Raw genomic sequence first — 24,650 nt, 5'->3', positions numbered from 1 at the left:
ACACAAGGACATATAGCAAACAAGGCTTCACCGGACAGATCACTATTATTCATGTGGGTATGTTAGGCGGTATCACAGACACCTGAATATCTTAAAAATAGAGGTTACAGTAAATAGATCCAACCCATCAGGATAGTCAAATCCACGAGGTGTTATAATATTATCACACATGTATGCGGCTGCAGTTGGCAGAAGCATACATAATACTTGTGACAATTGTTGATGAAAGGTAAAAGGAGGCAAAAATACAGTCCTTGCCATAATTCCAATAAATAGGTATAATACGATTGAGGTGGCAGCGAACTACACTCCATATTTGGATTGCTAATTTATTACATGGTGATGGCAGGGTTCCTCTCCACTGGTCTAAATACTGAGGAATGGTTGGCTGAGGCCAGAAATGTCTTTTCTGATAAAGAGTTCACACAGAAGAAATATATACCGTCCTATGGGGCAGCCTTTAATGAATTGACTCAAGTATATAGGGACCAAATTGCCTCTTGGTGGGAGGTTCAGTCCCTTGAGAGTTACATTAAGGCTGGAATAGTCCCAAGGGGCCTGAGAATTCAACTGTCAGTTGGGCCACGGTATAAGAGTGCTTCTTTTGTGGCTAATTGGGAAAAAGAGGCCACCAATAGCTCCCTGAGATTGATGCAGATTATGCTGGAGGAGGAGAGGGCCACTCTCTCACAGCTGAACGCCAAACTTAGGGAGTCTATAGAAGTCACTAAAAAATACTCTGGTGAGCCAGACTTTACCAGTAAAGAAAAGAAATTACAGGATAGTTTGGAAAGATTCCAGTACCATCTTAAGGAACGAAAACATAAACAGTATAATAGGGATATCTTGGACTTTAAAGACAATCGAGCTTATCAGGTCCTTAATAATCAACCGGGCCCAGATATCCCCCATACAGTGCCATCCTTGTTTGCTATATGTCCTTGTGTAACATCTTGCCCCTGTACTGTTGTCGTCTATGGGGGTGGGAGGCTATGCATGTTATGGCAGGCATATGTCGTTCGGACCGTATCCTTATGGAGAGGGGGTGGTCCTCTTATCTCCATACTAGGCATGGAGTGGGTGGGTATGCGTGGTGCAGTCTTGACGCCCACCTCCGATGACGCGGCCATGCATAATGGGAGTACCTCCCCTATTGTTGATGCATGTGGGAGTCGCTTCGGAGGTGGAATGACTGACACGATGGACCGGAAGTGATGCGGCAAACTCCCGATCACATGATTACGGCCCATAGGAAATTCCCTCCCCCCTGCTATTGGCGCACATGAGATATGCGTCCCCGGCCGGATATGAATCATCATCTGAGGAGAGGAAGTCCCGCCCTGATACTGGTGCACATGGGATGTGCTTCCCCGGTCGGAAGTGAATCATTATCCGGCTAGAGAGGAAGTCCCTCCCCTCTGACGCTGGTGCACACTGGATGGGCATCCCTGGCCGGATGTGAACAGACGCCTGATTATAGAGGAAGTTCCGCCCCCCTGATGCCGGCGCACGTGCGACGTACTTCCCCGGCCGAATGTGAGTTGATACTCTATTGGAGGGGTTATGGGGAGGACTCCTGTATGTGCACCTATCGCAGGTGTACACCTAAGTGTTGATTGGACCAGCTCTCTTTGAGAATGTGGACGTCACCTAGGTGGAGTGCCAGTGACATCACATAGGGGGTGTGCTTTTCATGTGTTTATTCCAAACCCACATGAGGATATCCACGTGACTTTGATTGAATAAGCATCAGGTGGAATGTGGTTTCTGATTGGAGCAATGATACCACCCATAGGTTTAAATGACCCTAATATTGACCACGCCAGAACCTTTGACACTATGGTTTGGTGAGGGCTGGCAGCAAGGACCTGACTGACGATTATCATGTCCCCTGAGGAGTCTTAGTGACGAAACGCGTCGGGACGCCGGGATGTCATCAGGGTCAGCATAGGGGTCCAGCTTGAGACCTAGTTGTGGTCCGTCCTTGTTAGGACGGAAGTTTGGGGCAGCAGTCTTTTGTTATTTTATATTTGGTAGGTGGTAGGGCCAGTATATGGCGACCGTATCCACTACTCAGGACCAAGAGACTGCATCTCCCTCCATCAAAAGGGATTGGGTGAGACCATTCCTTTTTTAATGCCTAAAATTCAATTGCATTTCATGTACCTGTATGTCTGACCATTGTCAGTCAATGGAGTGCATTGCACCTTGTTTTGTTTTTTTAGGTATTATTTAGTTTGTTGTGTTTTTTGGCCAATTGGACCACTGTCCTTTGTCTACAGCAACATCAATTTTCATTTATGTTTGTTTAGTTTTTTTGCATGTGTTTGTTATTTCTAGTGGCCATCACTATATGTGACCCCCTCGGGTGCGTACCTATTGGGGTCAACTTACCTGACCAGGGTGTTTTTTATTAGTGATGGCTTTCAGTACCTGACTTGTGTGTTTTGGAGTAAACACTATTGCTCCTACAAGTTTAGGAATAAAGGTGTAATTTATATGCTGATTTGTACCTATTTATATTTGGATTGCTAATTTATTAAATAGCCAACAGGGTCGCAAGAATCGTGATGGGCAAAAAAGCCGCAAAATAACTGCCCATGAATTGAGGAAAATCAAGCGTGAAGCTGCCAAGATGCCATTTGCCACCAGTTTGGCCATATTTCAGAGCGGCAACGTTACTGGAGTATCAGAAAGCACAAGGTGTGCCATACTCAGGGACATGGCCAAGGTAAAGAAGGCTAAAAAACCACCACCTCTGAACAAGACACATGAGATAAAACGTCAAGACTGGGCCAAGAAATATCTTAAGACTGATTTTTCAAAGGTTTTATGGACTGATGAAATGAGAGTGACTCTTGATGGGCCAGATGGATGGGCCAGAGGCTGGATCAGTAAAGGGCAGAGAGCTCCACTCCGACTCAGACGCCAGCAAGTTGGAGGTGGGCACTGGTATGGGCTGGGATCATCAAAGATCAACTTGGGGGACCTTTTCAGGTTGAGGATGGAGTGAAGCTCAACTCCCAGACCTACTGCCAGTTTCTGGAAGACAACTTCTTCAAGCAGTGGTACAGGAAGAAGTTGGTATCATTCAAGAAAAACATGATTTTCATGCAGGACAATGCTCCATCACATGCATCCAACTACTCCACGTCGTGGCTGGCCAGTAAAGGTCTAAAAGATGAAAAAATAATGACATGGCCCCCTTGTTCACCTGATCTGAACCCCATAGAGAACCTGGGGTCCCTCATAAAATGTGAGATCTACAGGGAGGGAAAACAGTACACCTCTCGGAGCAGTGTCTGGAGGCTGTGGTGGCTGCTGCATGCAATGTTGATCGTAAACAGATCAAGCAATGACAGAATCTATGGATGGTCGGCTGCTGAGTGTTATTATAAAGAAAGGGGGCTATATTGGTCACTATTTTTGGGGGATTGTTTTTGCATGTCTGAAATGTTTATTTCTAAATTTTGTGCAGTTATATTGGTTTACCTGGTGAAAATAAACAAGTGAGATGGGAATATATTTGGTTTTTATTAAGTTGCCTAATAATCCTGCACAGTAATAGTTACCTGTGTGGCGCCCCTGAGGCTTCCGTCGCCACAGAGACATTGCACCCCAGTCAAAGGTGTGATGTCCCATCCTGGGTAAGGAAAGGGGTACATGCCAGTTCACAGGTAAAACTGCACTACACCCATTGCTAGGCACACACTGCGACCAGGGACAGTGGCAGCAACCCTCCCATGCTGCATGCTGGGAGGGGTCGTAAGACCCATCCCTGCTCCCATAGGGGGGTAGCTTAGCAACCGGGGGGTGGGAAGAGCCAGCCGAGTGTAGAGCAGAGAGGAAGGTCAGAGTTTCAGTTTACCTCAGAGAGTGAGAGAGTGAGGAGACAGCATGTAGCTGTGAAAGAGAAAGGAGCTCTGTGAGTTCAGAGTGTCCGCAACAGAGAAAGAAAGCAACAGAGAAGGAGAGAAACAGAGAGTAGAAAAAGAGCTCTAGTCAGGCAGGAGCTAAAGAGAGAAGAAAGTGACACTTCCTGGTGAAGACCCTGGGACTCAGAGCGTCCAGGTGACACCAAGCAGGGAACGAAGGGATTCCAGGGCCACAGGGAACATCGGTGGAGGGATCAAGCTGCATCCAGGGGACGGTCCCTAGTGACTGGAGGAGGAGAAGCCATCTCCAAAGGTTAAAAGACCGAGGTCCGGGGAAAGCTGCATGCTCCCCGGACCAAAGCCCACAGCAAGAATCTCTGGAAAAGGGGCGAATACCGACAGGCGAGCTCCCAGCCCGGAGGCTGCAGTGGAGGCCGAGCCAGGTTCAGCCACAAAAGGCAAGGGTAGTGAAGTCAGCTGAGAAAGGACACAATTAGAGGGGTGCACTGGCATTTACCCCCAGATCTACCCGGGATCGGCGGAGGTTCCTGACGGTGGTTCCAGCAGTCCAAAGGCTCCTGCAGACCTTGACAAGAACTGTGAGTAAAGACCTTGAAACTCCACCCCTGGTGTTGCCTCAGTTATTTATCTGCATAGACACTTACAAGCACCAACAGTGTCCCCGGGGTATTGCTCCACCTGTGGGGAGCAGTACCATCATTGCTGCCATTCCATCACCCCGGAGGCCTCATACAGCGGCGGCGGCTTAATAGCCGCATACCACAGGTGGCGTCACGAACACAAACTTTATTCACCCCCAAGTCACCAGCCATATTTAATTGACACCCACCAGGGCCACGGAGTCGGGCCCCGCCACCACTGACGACCCCCAGGCTAGTCCGGTCTGGCACCGGGTGTCCCATAGCCCTGGGGTGGGCGAGTCAACTTTGGCGTCACGAACAGGATTTCGTGCCCGGACCCACCGGGTACTGTGCGCCTGAAAAGACTGTGAAAGAACTGTGTTTTACTGAAAAAAACTGCCGCCATTAGCCTGGCTGAGCGCGGGAAGAAGAGGGGCGTGTCTGCAGAAAGAGCGCGAAAGTAAGCCCCGCCCCCTTTGATCTTGCAAGGAAGCGCGCGAAGCGGTGCCCGCTATGGAGAGCGGACGGAAGATGTCTGCGTTCAGCCCTGTCGGCGGCATGGCGGGACTCCGAAGTGGAGGAGGCGGAGTGGCTTTTGATGTGGAGGATCGCGGCCCGAGTGAGCTCCCCGCGGGAACCGCTGCCTGGTTGGAGCGGGAGCTGGGTCGATTCTGTGTCCGGGTGAGAGCACAGACGCTGCAGCAGGTGCTCGACTGGAAGGCAGAAGTCCGGAGGATGGTCGCCATGGTGTGGGCCCAGGAACAGAGGGCCGCCGCAGCAGCCGTGTCGCGTGAAGATAAAGCCACGCAGACCCCCACGGCATCCCTCCTCAGCTGGGAGCCAGGACCCGACAGCACCGTGACGAGTGAGCCCTGTGAAGCACCACTCCGGGATCAAGAGGTACCGTGTACGCTGCCCCCGCCACCATTCCCACTGGAGGTTCAGAGCCCGGGGATGTATTGTTCCTGGAGAAGTCCGGTGTCCCGTACAACATTGGCACAGTACGGTCCCCTGCAATGCTAACTGCATCCGTAAGTTAACCCCTGAAGTTAAACGTTCGAGTTGAAAGTTTTAAAGGACCTGCTCCAGAAATAATGCCTCCTGCCTTTGTTGAACGTCCCTAAGTTCTCCAGGAGACGCCACCCAGCACAAGAGGTGGAAGGAGGAGGACCTTGTCTGACTTGTTGACCGTCGCTAGGTCGGAGTCCCAGTGGGCGCCATCAAGGGTCGGAGCCCCTGGTGGAGGACGACAAGGAGTTAATGGAGTCAGGACAGTACATAGCCCCTGAATGTCTGCCCATTGTTCTTTTCGAAGATGACACCCTTATCCTGAATCCTTGTCCCCTGTTCTTTTTGAAGATGACCCCCCCCTGTTTATGTGTTACCGGGCCACTGGACTGGAATGTGGTCCCCGGTGAATGTGTTATTTATGTGCCTCCCATAAAGGGATGTAATGTCCTAAAGTTTTAATGTTTTATGCATAACAAAATTTTGCAGTTTCTTCCAATGTTTTTGTTATTTCAGCCCGAGGACATGCTGGGATTCGCTGTGGGGCAGTGTGGCGCCCCTGAGGCTTCCGTCGCCACAGAGACATTGCACCCCAGTCAAAGGTGTGATGTCCCATCCTGGGTAAGGAAAGGGGTACATGCCAGTTCACAGGTAAAACTGCACTACACCCATTGCTAGGCACAGACTGGGACCAGGGACAGTGGCAGCAACCCTCCCATGCTGCATGCTGGGAGGGGTCGTAAGACCCATCCCTGCTCCCATAGGGTGGTAGCTTAGCAACCGGGGGGTGGGAAGAGCCAGCCGAGTGTAGAGCAGAGAGGAAGGTCAGAGTTTCAGTTTACCTCAGAGAGTGAGAGAGTGAGGAGCCAGCATGTAGCTGTGAAAGAGAAAGGAGCTCTGTGAGTTCAGAGTGTCCGCAACAGAGAAGGAGAGAAACAGAGAGTAGAAAAAGAGCTCTAGTCAGGCAGGAGCTAAAGAGAGAAGAAAGTGACGCTTCCTGGTGAAGACCCTGGGACTCAGAGGGTCCAGGTGACACCAAGCAGGGAACGAAGGGATTCCAGGGCCACAGATAGCTTCAGAGCTGGTGGCCTGTTCCACAGGAACATCGGTGGAGGGATCAAGCTGCATCCAGGGGACGGTCCCTAGTCACTGGAGGAGGAGAAGCCATCTCCAAAAGTTAAAAGACCGAGGTCCGGGGAAAGCCGCATGCTCCCCGGACCAAAGCCCACAGCAAGAATCTCAGGAAAAGGGGCGAATACCGACAGGCGAGCTCCCAGCCCAGAGGCTGCAGTGGAGGCCGAGCCAGGTTCAGCCACAAAAGGCAAGGCTAGTGAAGTCAGCTGAGAAAGGACACAATTAGAGGGGTGCACTGGCATTTACCCCAAGATCTACCCGGGATCGGCGGAGGTTCCTGACGGTGGTTCCAGCAGTCCAAAGGCTCCTGCAGGCCTTGACAAGAACTGTGAGTAAAGACCTTGAAACTGCACCCCTGGTGTTGCCTCAGTTATTTATCTGCATAGACACTTATGAGCACCAACAGTGTCCCCGGGGCACCGCTCCACCTGTGGGGAGCAGTACCATCATTGCTGCCATTTCATCACCTCGGAGGCCTCATACAGCGGCGGCGGCTTAATAGCCGCATACCACAGGTGGCGTCACGAACACAAACTGTATTCACCCCCAAGTCACCAGCCATATTTAATTGACACCCACCAGGGCCACGGAGTCGGGCCCCGCCACCACTGACGACCCCCAGACTAGTCCGGCCTGGCACCGGGTGTCCCATAGCCCTGGGGTGGGCGAGTCAACTTCACAAACAGATATCCTCCTAAGATAGCCAAATCTAAAAAAACACTGCTCCAACTTCCAAAAATATTAAGCTTTGATATTTATGAGTCTTTTGGGTTGATTGAGAACATAGTTGTAGATCAATAATAAAAAAAAATCCTCTAAAATACAATTTGCCTGATAATTCTGCACACGGTGTATGGGTAATCGTGGCAGTAAATACCTAAATTCCCTGCAGTTCCACCACAAGGAAAATTAAGCATCACACAATGTCCATTGAAATTATTAATTGTCTAGGTAATGCAGGACAGGAAAGGTCCTCTTGTAACCAAATTCTAAGGGTTGAGAGACTCACTATCAATGAAGGGCGCCAGCTGGTTCTCCCAAGTTCCTCTGAAATTTTTGATAAAAAAATAACAATTCGGAGAATGTGATTGCTCCTCCTGGGTGGTTCCGCAGGGCAAAAGAGGCGAGGCCTAGCATCTACTGAGTCCGTTCCTCCCGCCCTTAACAAACAGCAGTGCAAAGTTTTAGGAAATGAAGAGAGGAGTCATGTTGGAGGTGTCTGGACAAGGTTTGGAAGAACAACGTTGTATTGATGGAGTAAATGATACGTCATGAAGGAGGAAGTATATATGGTAGATTTTCTGGGCTGTAGGACATCAAAGTTAACAACTAAGAGGAACAGTAGGGCAATCAGGATTGAACTAGAGGGATCACCATGCCACCCACCGGATTGAGCATTGTGACTTACACTAGAAGGGGCATTGGGAGACACTTAAGGGGGCTTTACACGCTACGACATCGCTAATGCGAACTCGTTGGGGTCACGGAATTGGTGACGCACATCCGGCCGCATTAGCGATACCGTTGCGTGTGACACCGATGCGCGATTTTGCATCGTTGCAAAAACGTGCAAAATCGCTCATCGGTGACATGGGGGTTCATTCTCAAAAATCGTTACTGCAGCAGTTATGAGGTTGTTCCTCGTTCCTGCGGCAGCACACATCGCTCCGTGTGACACCACAGGAACGAGGAAGCTCTCCTTACCTGCCTCCCGGCCGCTATGCGGAAGGAAGGAGGTGGGCGGGATGTTATGTCCCGCTCAGCTCCGCCCCTCCGCTGCTATTGGGCGGCTGCTCTGTGACGTCGCTGTGTCGCCGCACGAACCGCCCCCTTAGAAAGGAGGCGGTTCGCTGGTCACAGCGACGTCGCCGGGCAGGTAAGTATGTGTGACGGGTCTGGGCGATGTTGTGCGGCACAGGCAGCGATTTGCCCGTGTCGCGCAACAGATGGGGGCGGGTACCCACTCTAGCGATATCGGGACTGATATCGCAGTGTATAAAGCCTGCTTTAGGGGGACACAGTGGCTTACACTAGAGAGGGAACTACATGACTTATACTAGAGGGAGCGCTCGCACACACACTTTAGGAAGCACCAAAGCCAATATTTAGGAGAGCACTGGGGATAATACCTAAGGGGACACTGGGATTGACACTTTAGGCAGACAATGAGGCAAACACTTATGGGGGTACTGGGGATAACACCTAAAGAAGTACTGAGAATGGAACTTTAGGGAGTCACTGGGTTGACACTTAAGGGGACACTGGAGATAACACCTAGAGGAGAATTGGTACTGTCATTGTAGGGGTCACTGGACTGACACTTAAGGGGACACTGGAGATAAAATCTAGAGGAGAATTGGTACTGTCATTTTAGGGGTCACTGGGCTGACACTTAGGGTTAGACACTGAATATAACACTTAAGTAACACTGGGGTTCACACTTCGGGGAAGGTTGAAATATAGCATGACACTTGAGGGGGGCACTGGGGATGACGCAAACAACATGACTATGTCAATAGTTAGGGTGCGTTCATGGCCAGCAAGGTTCTAGACACATAATCAGCATACAGTGGAAGGACCCGTCTAGGGCCTTTAGCGAGAACAGTGATCAGCCTAGGTGAGAATTAGGAGGTGACCCTGATTCCCTCTCCCTAGCTTCAGGGCCCTCCGTTGTATTGTTACCCTGCTGTTCCCTCTGTGTTACGCCGCTCGTTGCGTGTATTCTCAAATCGTTACAGATTTATGTGATTCTGTGATTTCTGTGTACTCCCATGTACCTACCTGCTCATTTTCTAACTCAATTTCTCCATTTCTAAAGAGAATTGTGATCCTCTTGGAACATCTGTCTCCGGTGAATCCACAACCAACATTTCCCACAAGAATACGGAAGCTTCCTGGTTCTCCACCACAGAAATCCTAGAAGACAACCTTTTGTTAAACATGAATGGAATTATTCATTGTTGGCATGTTGGACTACTGCTATGTCTAAGGGGCACTTTGCACACTACGACATTGCAGGTGCGATGTCGGTGGGGTCAAATTGAAAGTGACGCACTTCCGGCATCGCATGCGACATCGCAGTGTGTAAAGCCTAGATGATACGATTAACGAGCGCAAAAGCGTCGTAATCGTATCATCGGTGCAGCGTCGGTGTAATTCATAATTACGATGACGCGACGGTCCGATGTTGTTCCTCGCTCCAGCAGCAGCACACATCGCTGTGTGTGAAGTCGCAGGAGCGAGGAACATCTCCTACCGGCGTCACCGCGGCTCCCGTAGGTTATGCGGAAGGAAGGAGGTGGGCAGGATGTTTACATCCTGCTCATCTCCGCCCCTCCGATCCGATTGGCCGCCTGCCGTGTGACGCCGCAGTGACGCCGCACGACCCGCCCCCTTAACAAGGAGGCGGGTCGCCGGCCACAGGGACGTCGCACGGCAGGTGAGTGTGTGTGTGAAGCTGGCGTAGCAATAATTTTCGCTACGCCAGCTATCACCACATATCGCTGCTGCGACGGGGGCGGGGACTATCGCACTCGGCATCGCAGCATTGGCCTGCAATGTCGCAGTTTGCAAAGCTCGCCTAAGTCTTACCTGAGCTAAAACATATTGGCAGTCTCCAGGGAAGTTGTAGACCATGCCATCAAATGTGAAGTAGTGTGACACTCCGATGGCTGAGCACGTGCTGGGGCAAACATTTTTCGTACATTCCCACGTTCTATCACGACATACACTGAAAACCAAATTCTGGTTTAGTTGGCAGATAGATAGTCATATCCATACATTAATTTACAGAAATCCATAACATCAGCTGTTTTGATGACGTTCATGTAGAACAATTTGTTTAACAATTAACCCATGGTACAGATAGGCTTATACGCTACAATTTATGGGGTACACATAATAAAATGCATTACTAAACCCAAGTGACCAATTTAGGATGATTCTGAAACATAATATGACTGTCTCTGAGTAATTCTCGGGCTATTATACCCTGATACGTTTCCAAATTAATAGTTGATTTAGTGTTAACGAGATCAGAATGGGAATATGTTTCTATTATGGTGACTAGGACATCACTAGTTGTATTGTCCACACCCAAAACAGCGTATACACAATCCAAACAATAAAAAAAAACATTCTTCAGAAGAGTAGAATGAAAGATGAAAGATCGTTCTGGGGATCTTCTGTAAACATTATTTTATACAAAGATCTTTCATAGACTCGCGACTATCGGACTAAACTTCTTCTGAAAAGTTGACGATGTGGCATTGGATGACAAAGGTCATCATATATCGTTGAGTTTCACCTGAAAAATAATTGTTCTTCATTTACTTCAGTTTGGACCATTATATGGCCACATACAGTGCCTACAAGTAGTATTCAACCCCCTGCAGATTTAGCAGGTTTGATAAGATGCAAATAAGTTAGAGCCTGCAAACTTCAAACAAGAGCAGGATTTATTAACAGATGCATAAATCTTACAAACCAACAAGTTATGTTGCTCAGTTAAATTTTAATACATTTTCAACATAAAAGTGTGGGTCAATTATTATTCAACCCCTAGGTTTAATATTTTGTGGAATAACCCTTGTTTGTAATTACAGCTAATAATCGTCTTTTATAAGACCTGATCAGGCCGGCACAGGTCTCTGGAGTTATCTTGGCCCACTCCTCCATGCAGATCTTCTCCAAGTTATCTAGGTTCTTTGGGTGTCTCATGTGGACTTTAATCTTGAGCTCCTTCCACAAGTTTTCAATTGGGTTAAGGTCAGGAGACTGACTAGGCCACTGCAACACCTTGATTTTTTCCCTCTTGAACCAGGCCTTGGTTTTCTTGGCTGTGTGCTTTGGGTTGTTGTCTTGTTGGAAGATGAAATGACGACCCATCTTAAGATCCTTGATGGAGGAGCGGAGGTTCTTGGCCAAAATCTCCAGGTAGGCCGTGCTATCCATCTTCCCATGGATGCGGACCAGATGACCAGGCCCCTTGGCTGAGAAACAGCCCCACAGCATGATGCTGCCACCACCATGCTTGACTGTAGGGATGGTATTCTTGGGGTCGTATGCAGTGCCATCCAGTCTCCAAACGTCACGTGTGTGGTTGGCACCAAAGATCTCGATCTTGGTCTCATCAGACCACAGAACCTTGAACCAGTCTGTCTCAGAGTCCTCCAAGTGATCATGAGCAAACTGTAGACGAGCTTTGACATGACGCTTTGAAAGTAAAGGTACCTTACGGGCTCATCTGGAACGGAGACCATTGCGGTGGAGTACGTTATTTATGGTATTGACTGAAACCAATGTCCCCACTGCCATGAGATCTTCCCGGACCTCCTTCCTTGTTGTCCTTGGGTTAGCCTTGACTCTTCGGACAAGCCTGGCCTTGGCACGGGTGGAAACTTTCAAAGGCTGTCCAGGCCGTGGAAGGCTAACAGTAGTTCCATAAGCCTTCCACTTCCGGATGATGCTCCCAACAGTGGAGACAGGTAGGCCCAACTCCTTGGAAAGGGTTTTGTACCCCTTGCCAGCCTTGTGACCCTCCACGATCTTGTCTCTGATGGCCTTGGAATGCTCCTTTGTCTTTCCCATGTTGACCAAGTATGAGTGCTGTTCACAAGTTAGGGGAGGGTCTTAATTAGTCAGAAAAGGCTGGAAAAAGAGATAATTAATCCAAACATCTGAAGCTCATTGTGCTAAATCTGCAGGGGGTTGAATACTACTTGTAGGCACTGTATATTGTATTATATGTGGCCTTCCCCTGCTAACACCCCCACACCTGTTCAGTCCATCCTTATCTCTGGTGCCCAACTGATCCACCTTACTCCTCCCTACCACCCCACTTCTTCTCTCTGCAAATCCCTCCATTGGCTCCAAATCCTCCACCGTATCCAAGTCAAACTACTAATACTGACATATAAAGCCATCCATAATCAGTCTCCTCTGTATACTGTATCTCTGAACTAATCACCCGCTACACTCCAACACATAATCTCCGGTCCTCCCAAGTTTTCCTTCTCTCCTCCTCACTCATTCGCTTCTCATGCAGCTGTGCCACCCCCGTGGAAGCAGCCGAGCTGCTCGGATCCGGGTTCGCTGTGGCTCGAGGGTCTCCGGACCCGGGGTCATGCGGCAACTCAAATGAAAAGGGGGTATTTACAGGGGAGTTGATGTATAGTTTGTGACGCCACCCATGGTGTACGGTAATTTATGAGTAGCGCCGCTGCCGTTGGGAGTACCCGGGGTGATGAAGTGGGGTAGCATGGTGTCGTAGCCCTTCACGGGTAAGGGGGATGCCCCGGGGACTCGGTGTGGGGTGCCGTGGGATGCAGGGGGTCACTCTCGTACTCACTCAGTTCATAAGCTGGCGCTGACAACCGGGTAAACCATTTCTCTGGGTACCGCTGCCGCTGAGGGGAGCTCATCCATGTCCCGTTCGTTATAGTGTTGCCTGGTGATCCGTGACCTGCCTCCTGGCACTAAGTTTAACTTCAACGTGGTGGCCCAGTAGTATGGAACTTGCCAGGCCCCGCTCCTCACTGTGGCTAAGTGTGGGAGCTTGCTCTCAGGGCTCATGTTTGGATTTTCTGGACCGTTTTGGATTGGAAAGTCCGATCATAAAGGCTCCGTTCTCCTCAGGTGAATTGTCGGGTTGCCGGAAGCTACTCCCCGACCTAGGGTCCGCGTACCCCGTCGTGCCTTCGGCCCCCGACCGTTGGCAGTGCTAGGCTGTCGGCTGTCCTCCTCGACAGGTCCAGGCACCTTGCCACAATTCCCTGCGAGCGGGGGTCCGACTCCTCTAGGCCAAGACCACCGTCTGCAACCTAGATAGCTTCTCCAGGAGCCACCGCTCCCAACTTCCTCTCTCTCACCCTCTCTGACTACTCTCTCTCTCTCAACTGACTACACTCCTCACCTCCCCACCCTGACTCCTCAGGTGGGCGACTCTATTCCACTCAAGCCGTCCACTGGTGTGCCTGGTAGGTGTGGTGCAGGGTGTATCTAGGATTTGATTTGCTTTTGAAGGCAACACTATTAAGATAGGGACCCAGAAACAAGAGGGAGGTGTGAATACACACAGAAGTGCAGGGTAGATCGCTGACTTTTTGGGAGTTTTTTTATTTCTCTTTATATCTACTGGGTTAGTAATGGAGGTGCCTGATAGATGCCTCTCCATTACCAACCCGTGGGCTTGATGCCAGCTGACAAATTCACAGCTGACATCAACCCCAAATATATTACCCTGATTGCTACCGCACCAGGGCAATCAAGAAGACCCAGATACAACAACAGAATTGGTGCATCTAATGTGATGTGCCACTTCTTGGGCGGCTTCTAGCTGCTATTTTTAGGCTGGGAAGAGCCATATAAATATGGACCTTCCCAGACTGATAATACTAACCCCAGCTGCCTGCTTTACCTTGGCTGCTTATCAATAATAGATGGGATTTCATGCTGTTTTTTAATATTTAAATAAATTATTAAAAAAAAATAGCTTGAGGTCTCCTCTATTTGTGATAACCAGCCAAGGTAAGGAAGACAGGTTAGGGTTTCAGCCCATAGCTGTCTGGTTTTCCAGTGCTGTTTATCAAAAATGGGGGGACCCCACATAGTTGTTTTTCATTTAATTATTTATTTATTTGGCTAAATAGCTGTACAAGCTATCCATTTATTTATTTTTCTATCCATCTATCCTCCTATCTATCCATCTATCCTCCTATCTATCCATCCATTTATCCATCCATCCATTTATCCATCCATCCATTTATCCATCCATCCATTTATCCATCCATCTATCTATCCATCTATCCATTTATCCATCCATCTATCTATCCATCTATCCATCCATCCATCTATCCATCCATCCATCCATCTATTCATCCATCCATCCATCCATCTATCCATCTATCCATCCATCCATCTAAAATGCATCCATCTATCTATCCATCTATCCATCTATCCATCCATTTATCCATCCATCCATCCATCCGTCCATCCATTTATGCATTTATCCATCCATCCATTTATCCATCCATTTATCCATCCATCCATCTATCCATCCATCCATCCATTTATCCATCCATCCATCCATCCATTTATCCATCCATCTATCCATTTATCCATCCATCCATTTATCCATCCATCCATTTATCCATCCATCCATCTATCCATCCATCTATCCATCCATCCATCCATCCATCCATCCATCCATCTATCCATTTATCCATCCATCCATTTATCCATCCATCCATCCATTTATCCATCCATCCATCCATCCATTTATCCATCCATTTATCCATCCATCCATCCATCCATCCATCCATCTTTGCACACTTTTTACATATTGTATCCAAACTATTCTTTTCAGTGTTGCACGGGTGACACACACATACACATGGATAGACAAAACGGACCGTGCAACACTTGTGTTTTTGCAATGGACGTGTGAGGGAGGCCTAAGGTGAAATAAGGATTCAAAAAACCTTATTATGGCCCTGAGACCAGGCCAAATTCTTTCCTTAATGATGAAAATAAAAATCTCCTTGTAAATGTGGAAACTCCGATAGGTCTCATATATCACAGTGTCATAAATAAAACCGGTCTTTGTTGCCAATAGCAACCAATCACAACACAGCTTTCATTTCTTAAACTGCTCTAGTAAAGTGAAAGCTGCGCTGAGATTGGTTGCTATTGGCAGCAGAGACAATACATCTACCCTGATTTTAGCAGCAATTATTCAGTTCTGTATATTTACCATGTGTTACAATCTTGGATCACTGTCTCCCCCGGAGCATAATCCTTCCCAGCATGTCTACAAGGACACTTGTGAGGAAATATGCACCTGTTATTATGGCGGACCTAAACATGGAGAAAAGCAATAAAGACAGAGAATTATATTGTGTTGTCAGGTTTTAGCATCTTGCAAAAAATAACACTAATATGTCACCGACAGACAATAATAATAATAATAATAATAATAATAATAAAATATATAAAAAATATAATAATAATACATTAATAATGATAGAATAATTGTAATAATGACTAATAATGATAAAGATAATGATGATCAATTATTATTATTATTATTAATAATAATAATACATTAATAATGCTAGAATAATTGTAATAACAATGACTAATAATGATAATAAAGATAATAATAAAGATAATGATAAAATAATAATAATAGAATAATTGCAATAATAATGACTAATAATTATACTAAAGCTAATAATAACAAAATAATAATAATAATATTCTAATATATTAATAATGATATAATTATTGTAATAATAATGAATAATAATGGTAATAAAGAAAATAATAAAGCTAATAATGACAAAATAATAATAATAGAATAATTATAATTATAATAATTTAATAATGTATATACATATAAAATAATAATAATTAATAAAGAAAATAAATAATAATGATGATAATAATATAATATAAATAATAATAGTAATTAATACAATTACATTAAAATAATATGTGACTGTGATATGTATATATTTAAACTTTTTTTTAGTTTATATAGTGTATTTTTAGATGTATATGAATATAAAAAATATATAAAAATAAATGTAACTAAATAACATAAATAAATAATATTAAGTATAAAAATATATAATAATTTAATAATGTATATACATATAAAAGAATAATAATAATTACTAAAGACAATAAATAATAATAATGATAATAATAATACAATAGAAATAATAGTAATTAATAATTAAATTAAAATAATATGTGACTGTGATATGTATATATTTACACTTTTTTTGTTTATATAGTGTATCTTTAGATGTATATAAATATAAAAAATATATAAAAATAAATGTAACTAAATAACATAACTAAATAATGTAACACATATATTACACACTCTCAAGGTCTTTTTTTACTTTATTTACTTATTGTGCATTTTTTGTCCTGTAGTTTTCTGCCATCTAGTGGAGACAGTGTACCATGACCCGAAAGTATAAGGAAAAGGAAAAAACTTATTTTTATATATATACACATATATATATATATATACTAGAAGGTGGCCCGATTCTAACGTATTAGTCTAGAATGTGTATGTAGGTTAGCAGATTGAATAATAAAGTAATGAATGGTCTGGATGGGTTAGGGTTAATTTAGTATTCTTATAATTGTTTATTGGCTTTAAAATGACAAACAACAGAAAGAACAGTTGTAATAGAGGAGTCTAATGTTTAATGATGTCCATGGCTTGTAATGAAAGAAGGCCATGACCAGTATAAAGTTAAGTAAAAACATGCTGATGCAGGTATGTGCCCCCATCCTGACATGTGCCTCCATCCTGTGGGGTAATGTGTGCGGGGGGAGGGGACAGGTGACTATCCAGGTGTGTGTGTGTGTGTGTTCAGTGTATACATGCGGAGGGCGGAGCCGAGCGGGGTAATGTGTGCGGGGGGTGGAGTGCGTGGGGGTGGAGCCGAGCGGGGCTATGGCGCTGAGGACGTCAGTGCTGGGGACTGCATGGCTGGGGACAGGTGCCTATTCATGTGTGTGTGTGTGTGTGTGTTCAGTGTATACATGCGAAGTGTGGAGTAGGGGGGTGGAGCCGAGTGGGGTAATGTGTGTTGGGGGCGGAGGCGAGCGGTGGGTATGTCTCGGCTGGGTTGCCGATGTGGACTCCCGGGGGTGCAGCACTCACCGGGGAGTCGAGGCTCCGTGTGGGTGCGGGGAAAAGTGTTGTGCGTCGTCCTTTCGGCCCGTAGTTCGGGCTGTTCAGTTAACTGAGCCGTTGGTCGCAGGCTCTTTAGCGTGCGCGGTGTGGCGACGGTTGTCACTGTAATGACGTCATTTTGGAGCAAGACAGACCGAATAAGGCAATTATATATACAGTTAGGTCCAGAAATATTTGGACAGTGACACAATTTTGGCGAGTTGGGCTCTGCATGCCACCACATTGGATTTGAAATGAAACCTCTACAACAGAATTCAAGTGCAGATTGTAACGTTTAATTTGAAGGTTTGAACAAAAATATCTGATAGAAATTGTAGGAATTGTCACATTTCTTTACAAACACTCCACATTTTAGGAGGTCAAAAGTAATTGGACAAATAAACCAAACCCAAACAAAATATTTTTATTTTCAATATTTTGTTGCGAATCCTTTGGAGGCAATCACTGCCTTAAGTCTGGAACCCATGGACATCACCAAACGCTGGGTTTCCTCCTTCTTAATGCTTTGCCAGGCCTTTACAGCCGCAGCCTTCAGGTCTTGCTTGTTTGTGGGTCTTTCCGTCTTAAGTCTGGATTTGAGCAAGTGAAATGCATGCTCAATTGGGTTAAGATCTGGTGATTGACTTGGCCATTGCAGAATGTTCCACTTTTTTGCACTCTGGGTAGCTTTGGCTGTATGCTTGGGGTCATTGTCCATCTGTACTATGAAGCGCCGTCCGATCAACTTTGCGGCATTTGGCTGAATCTGGGCTGAAAGTATATCCCGGTACACTTCAGAATTCATCCGGCTACTCTTGTCTGCTGTTATGTCATCAATAAACACAAGTGACCCAGTGCCATTGAAAGCCATGCATGCCCATGCCATCACGTTGCCTCCACCATGTTTTACAGAGGATGTGGTGTGCCTTGGATCATGTGCCGTTCCCTTTCTTCTCCAAACTTTTTTCTTCCCATCATTCTGGTACAGGTTGATCTTTGTCTCATCTGTCCATAGAATACTTTTCCAGAACTGAGCTGGCTTCATGAGGTGTTTTTCAGCAAATTTAACTCTGGCCTGTCTATTTTTGGAATTGATGAATGGTTTGCATCTAGATGTGAACCCTTTGTATTTACTTTCATGGAGTCTTCTCTTTACTGTTGACTTAGAGACAGATACACCTACTTCACTGAGAGTGTTCTGGACTTCAGTTGATGTTGTGAACGGGTTCTTCTTCACCAAAGAAAGTATGCGGCGATCATCCACCACTGTTGTCATCCGTGGACGCCCAGGCCTTTTTGAGTTCCCAAGCTCACCAGTCAATTCCTTTTTTCTCAGAATGTACCCGACTGTTGATTTTGCTACTCCAAGCATGTCTGCTATCTCTCTGATGGATTTTTTCTTTTTTTTCAGCCTCAGGATGTTCTGCTTCACCTCAATTGAGAGTTCCTTAGACCGCATGTTGTCTGGTCACAGCAACAGCTTCCAAATGCAAAACCACACACCTGTAATCAACCCCAGACCTTTTAACTACTTCATTGATTACAGGTTAACGAGGGAGACGCCTTCAGAGTTAATTGCAGCCCTTAGAGTCCCTTGTCCAATTACTTTTGGTCCCTTGAAAAAGAGGAGGCTATGCATTACAGAGCTATGATTCCTAAACCCTTTCTCCGATTTGGATGTGAAAACTCTCATATTGCAGCTGGGAGTGTGCACTTTCAGCCCATATTATATATAGAATTGTATTTCTGAACATGTTTTTGTAAACAGCTAAAATAACAAAACTTGTGTCACTGTCCAAATATTTCTGGACCTAACTGTATATATATATATATATATATATATATATACTATTTTCTTTGCATGTATTTTTTTGTTACAATTTTTTTTATCTACATATTTGTTTACTATATAAAAGAAAATTAAAAAAAAAGTTGATAACAGAACAAATTAATTATACGTAAATATAATTCTGCCTCCTGATTTTTTTGTGGCACAGATGACAGAAATTTCAGGTTTGTGACCATTGGTTGTATTTGACTGTTCATGTAATTTTGCATACATTTTTTACTACATAATAGTAGGCAGGTGAGGAACAATTAGGCTTTCTCTGGCTTTGGCTACCTGCTTATTACCAGACTTAGCACTTAATAAACCGCAGCCTTCACTTCCCACATGTTGAGCGGTAACAGCTGAGTCTCCCATCACTTCCCCAATGTAAGCCTTAGTATGAAATATAGGCACCAGTGACCGGGTACAGCTGCCACCCAAGCACCACTATAATTTCACTCCAGGACTCATCATGGAACTACAAGTAATCTGACTATTTGTCATGAGGGGGATCTGGGATCAGAAGGTTGCAGTGTACTGTGGATCGCAGATCCGCCTTAGTGCCCGCTCCTCATTTACCCTGAGTTGAGACGTATTAGAGTCCATCCAGCACTGAACGGGTAAAGTTTCCTTTCTATCCTGCAGTGATCTAACAGGTAGAGTGGAACCTCGCTTAACGAGTAACCCACTTAACGAGAATTTCACTTAACAAGCAAAGCTTTCTGTAAATTTGTAACCCGCTTTACGAGAAATCTTTGCTGTACGAGCGAAGTCCTCACCGCACACACTTCCGGTTCCGTACATCCACCGCGCTCTAACCCGCACTTGCAGTCCACACAAACACACACATGTATGCAAAAACACACTAGCACGCACGCACATACAGTATTATGCTCACCTTACCTTCCGGTTCCACCGCCAGCCTCATGGATCTTGTAGTTCCCGGGTACATCGCGACGTCCTCGCGGCGAACTACAAGACCCAGGAGGCCGGCGATGGAACGGAAGGTAAGGTGAGCATATAATATAACATAATATACTGTACCTTCCGTTTCATCGCCGGCCTCCTGAGTCCTGTAGTTCGCTGCTCCGTTCCACTCCAGGCATCGGCATCCATAGCGACGCGGGAGGAACTTCCTGTCACCGCTACTGAAAGGCAGCGCGCTGGCCAATCAGAGGCAAGCGTCTCCTGCCTTTGACATCAGCGCTCTGGCCGGGAAGTTCCTCCCTCGTCGTTATGGTAACGCGATACACAGGCAGGCCCTGTACCAGAGAACAGCAAGTCCCAGGAGACCGGCAATGGAACGGAAGGTAAGGTGAGCATATAATATGTGCGTGTGCATGCGTGCATGTGTGTTTGTGTGTGTTTGTGTGAGTTTGTGTGTGTTTTTGCATGTGTGGAATGACAGAATAGGGGACCAGGATGGGAAATTTAACATGTTGTGGAACGAATTGTCTGCATTGCAATGATTTCCTATGGGAAATCTTGCTTTGCTGAACGAGTAACTTGGTTAACAAGCACAGTCCCAGAACGGATTGTTCTCGTTAAGCAAGGTTCCACTGTAGTTGTAACCTCAGCTGCAGCCACTCCCATCAGCTATCAATATCCGCTCCTCACTCCTCCCTATGCCGGCTATAGCTCATACCTATGCTGACATTTCCAGTTGAAGGAGCTTGTTGCCGCATCACTGTGGTGTGGTTTCTATTGCAGCTGTGGTGTTCCTTAGTGAAGAAACCTGGGAGAACTTGTTATTGTGTCTTTCCCACCCATTTGTCTTACCTACCTTGTGTTGTCTAAGAGGACTGGCCTTCACGAGCCAGGGTGAGTTTAGGGTAAGCGAGGGCCTAGGCACGTGATCGGCGATGGGGGAAAGGACCCATATAGGGATGTTTGGGAGTGTTCAGCCTCAGGTGAATGCTAGAAGGTGCCCCTAGCGTGAGGGCCCACCATTGCATCATTTTCCTGGTGTACCCTGTGTGTTGTGTTGCTCACCTGGGGTCCACCCATCCCCCCGACATGACACTACATTGGTGTTACCGCTGTTCCTCTCCGCTCACCAGGAGTCCTCCCATGACCAGGCAAGAGACCTATAGTCACATTGTGACACCAGTGGTAAATTTGTTGTGATTGAAGAAACAAACGCATGGGGCATGTAAGGAAAAGAAAGTAGAGTCAAATTTGGAGCGCCCTCTATAGTCAGAACCAAGCATTACACTAGAAGCTCAGACAAGAAGCCGCAAAAAGTATAACGATTTGTCAGAAGATTATCAGGAAGAAGGGCTCTGAAGAAGGAACCACATGTCACACATTACAAGCTTGAACCTCAGGCCTTCATCCCTCACAGCATGGTCATCTTCTTCAGGCTTAGGACACTTGCCACTTTCCACCTTCCCTGTCTCTTCAGTGGTAAACTTCTCTCTTTATGAGTGGGCATTGCCTTCTCTGCGCAGGACAGTCACAGAGGTCAGTGGGGCCCAAGAGATCAGGGGGCCGATATCTACCTCCAAAACAGGTGGAATTGTGCATTATGATGAGCTCTTGGACTGAAAAGGGCCCATATATTGTCCTTGCACAGGGGCCCTTTTTTTTCTGTGTCCACCAGTGACAGAAGTAATCTCCTTTCCGGAACGTCTCTTGACATATTCTCTGCAACTGACCCAGTGGGTGAGAAATCAGCCCCTAAATAACCTCTGCTCAAAACACCATGGGCTCAACTCATTATTGCATTTACATATTTTTTTGTCTAGTTTGTGGTGTGTTTTCACCATTTTTGATTTGTGCCTTTCTTAGGCTTTGTGCCCATAATGCATTATTGTTAAATTTATGATGCTGCATGTTTTCGCTGTGTCAAAAAAGCAATAGCTTACAGCTCTAGCAAAGTGGATGGGATTTATTGAAATCTTCTGCCGATGCTGCTTTTTTACTCAGCGTACACTGACCCACTGTCATGGGGGTGTACAGATGGAACAGGGGCTCCTAGGCTGACCATAAGGCTGGGGCACCTGTGCTGTCCCTTATCTCAAAGGTAGGCTTGATGGTAGCCAGGTTCGAGCCTCTAACGTGGCCTCGTCTCCTGTCCGAGCCCTGATACTACTCTCCACCATCCTTGGAGCGGGCCGGAAATCCAGTAACCAAAACCCCACAAATAGGCACAGACAATGGTAAACAAAAACTCACACACACTGCACTTAAACACGAAGGGGGGACAGTATGTGAAGAGGGGGGTAAAGCAAAAGGGGTAGGGTATTAACGCACAACTGGAGGACTCACACACCACGCAGAACCACCACTGGTAGATCACCATACACAGGATAACTCAAAGAACCAAGGAAGCGAAGCTATATCCGGCACTCAGCCCCAGTATCTAGAGCCTTTTACAGGATGAAAGCAGCTGGTGATCAGCAACTTGGGCTCCCAGCAGATGATCACAAGCCAGCAGGGATTAACTCCTGCTGTACTGGAGAGTAGTGAAACCAGAACCAGCCAACGCCCATGACAGGCTGTGCAACTTAGTGATCCCAGGCTGTTTGTCAGACTCTGCAGTGTGAACAGAGTCCGATACCGTCATGACACCCAAGGAGTGAAACACTGTACACCGCACAACACCCGTGGCGTGCGATTCAAATCCACAACTTAAATTTCTCTTGCAGGTACTCTAAAGGCCGCTTTACACGCTGCGATCTCGCTAGCGAAATCGCTAGCGTGCGTACCCGCCTCCATCATTTGTGTGTCACGGGCAAATCGCTGCCCGTGGCGCACAAAATCGCTAGGACCCATCACACTACTTACCTGCCTAGCGACATCGCTGTGACCGTCAAACTGCCTCCTTTCTAAGGGGGCGGTTCGTTCGGCGTCACAGCAACGTCACTAAGCGGCCGCCCAATCAAAGCGGAGGGGCAGAGATGGGCGGGACGAACATCCCGCCCACATCCTTCCTTCCTCATTGCCGGCGGCCGCAGGTAAGGTGAGGTTCCTCGTTCCTGCGGTGTCACACATAGCCATGTGTGCTGCCGCAGGAACAACAAACAACATCGTACCTGCAGCAGCAACGATAATTGAGATTAGGGGGGGGCATGTCACCGATGAGCGATTTTGCACATTTTTGCGACGATTCAAAATCGCTCATAGGTGTCACACGCAATGACATCGCTAAAGCGGCCGGATGGGCGTCACAAATTCCGTGACCCCAACGAGATCGCTTTAGCGATGTCGTAGCGTGTAAAGCGGCCTTAGGTTTTCCCCACAAACACAGAAAAATGCAGGTAAAATGGGTGGAATCTGCACATGTCTTTATCAATAAAGTTTTCTCAAAACCAAAAACAGTAAGTATCAAAAACAAAACAGCTTTATTTAAGGCATGAAATACCAAAAAGAGACAAAAATGCAAGTACAAAAAAACCCCTCAAAAACGTAACTTAACTTACATAATAGGTGCAGAAATTCAGAAACATAAAAAAAAAACTCCGCAAATAATCATCACGGGGAATATATCCTAAAATTCTATTTTACACGTTCACTTGATCTTTTTTTATGTTCCTATTTTTAGGCAGAGTTTGAGGTTTCCAGATGTTTGCAGATATTTCATCACTTGTGATTTTATATACAGTGTGTCCACCCATATCCTGTCCACCGCCATTAACCTGAGAACGGCGGCAGCTATAGGCATAGAAGTGGTGTCTAGGTATAGTAAAGTAGCCATGTTCTACGCAATGAAACCACCTATAGTGCCACCTGGTGGAAAACAACGGCGTTAGCATTTTTATCTCGAAAACAGAACGAGAAAAAAAGTGAATTAAAGAATTGTAGGGCATCATCAGTTCAGTACGAATCGACACCTTGCATACAGAAATGCTATGATATGAAACCCATGACCCCCCCAAAACATTAAATTCTGGTCATGCATATGGCGAGCATTTAACTCTGATGCTGAAAGTGGCCCCCGTCAGCTGCAATGCACATCTGGACTCTGCACAGCATACTGTATCTTGCTGCACGTTGTGCAATATGGTAGGCGACACCTTTGCACAAGCATCTGTGATACGTCGTCGTAGGTCCTGCAATGTTGGTGGAGGGGTCGCATACACCTGCTGTTTGATGTGACCTCAGAGAAAGAAGTCCAATGGGGTCAGGTCAGGTGAGTGTGTGGGTGTGTGTGTGGTGACTCCTCGCAGCCACCATACCCAATGACTTGTAGGAAGGTCTCCATGAGGTATCACTTCACGTCCGCAGCCTTGTGAGTTTTACACGTTCTAATCATAGCATTTCTGTATGCAAGGTGTTGATTCGTATTGAATTGATGATGCCCTACAACTTTGTAATTCACTTTTTTTCTCTATCTCGTTCCGTTTTCGAGATAAAAATTCTAACTCCGTTGTTATCCACCAGGTGGCGCTATAGGTGGTTTCATTGCGTAGCGCATGGATACTTTACTATACCTAGACACCACTTCTATGCCTATAGCTGCC

General features: G+C 46.3%; 1 protein-coding gene across 1 annotated transcript in view; it reads right to left on the bottom strand.

Annotated features, from left to right (window-relative positions):
- Nucleotides 1-24,650, bottom strand: part of VWF (von Willebrand factor) — a 236,274-nt gene that overhangs the window by 139,967 nt on the left and 71,657 nt on the right. The window contains exons 19-21 of the mRNA XM_075344246.1: nt 15,411-15,514; nt 10,250-10,388; nt 9,440-9,574 (exon numbers count right to left, since the gene is read on the bottom strand). Coding sequence (XP_075200361.1) covers nt 9,440-9,574; nt 10,250-10,388; nt 15,411-15,514 — 378 coding nt within the window. The remainder of the gene's footprint in view (nt 1-9,439; nt 9,575-10,249; nt 10,389-15,410; nt 15,515-24,650) is intronic.

The sequence above is a fragment of the Anomaloglossus baeobatrachus genome, chromosome 4 (assembly GCF_048569485.1).
Source record: "Anomaloglossus baeobatrachus isolate aAnoBae1 chromosome 4, aAnoBae1.hap1, whole genome shotgun sequence".
Taxonomy (NCBI): Eukaryota; Metazoa; Chordata; class Amphibia; order Anura; family Aromobatidae; genus Anomaloglossus; species Anomaloglossus baeobatrachus.
Note: the sequence above shows the minus strand (reverse complement) of the source record. Positions and strands in the feature narration are given on the sequence as shown.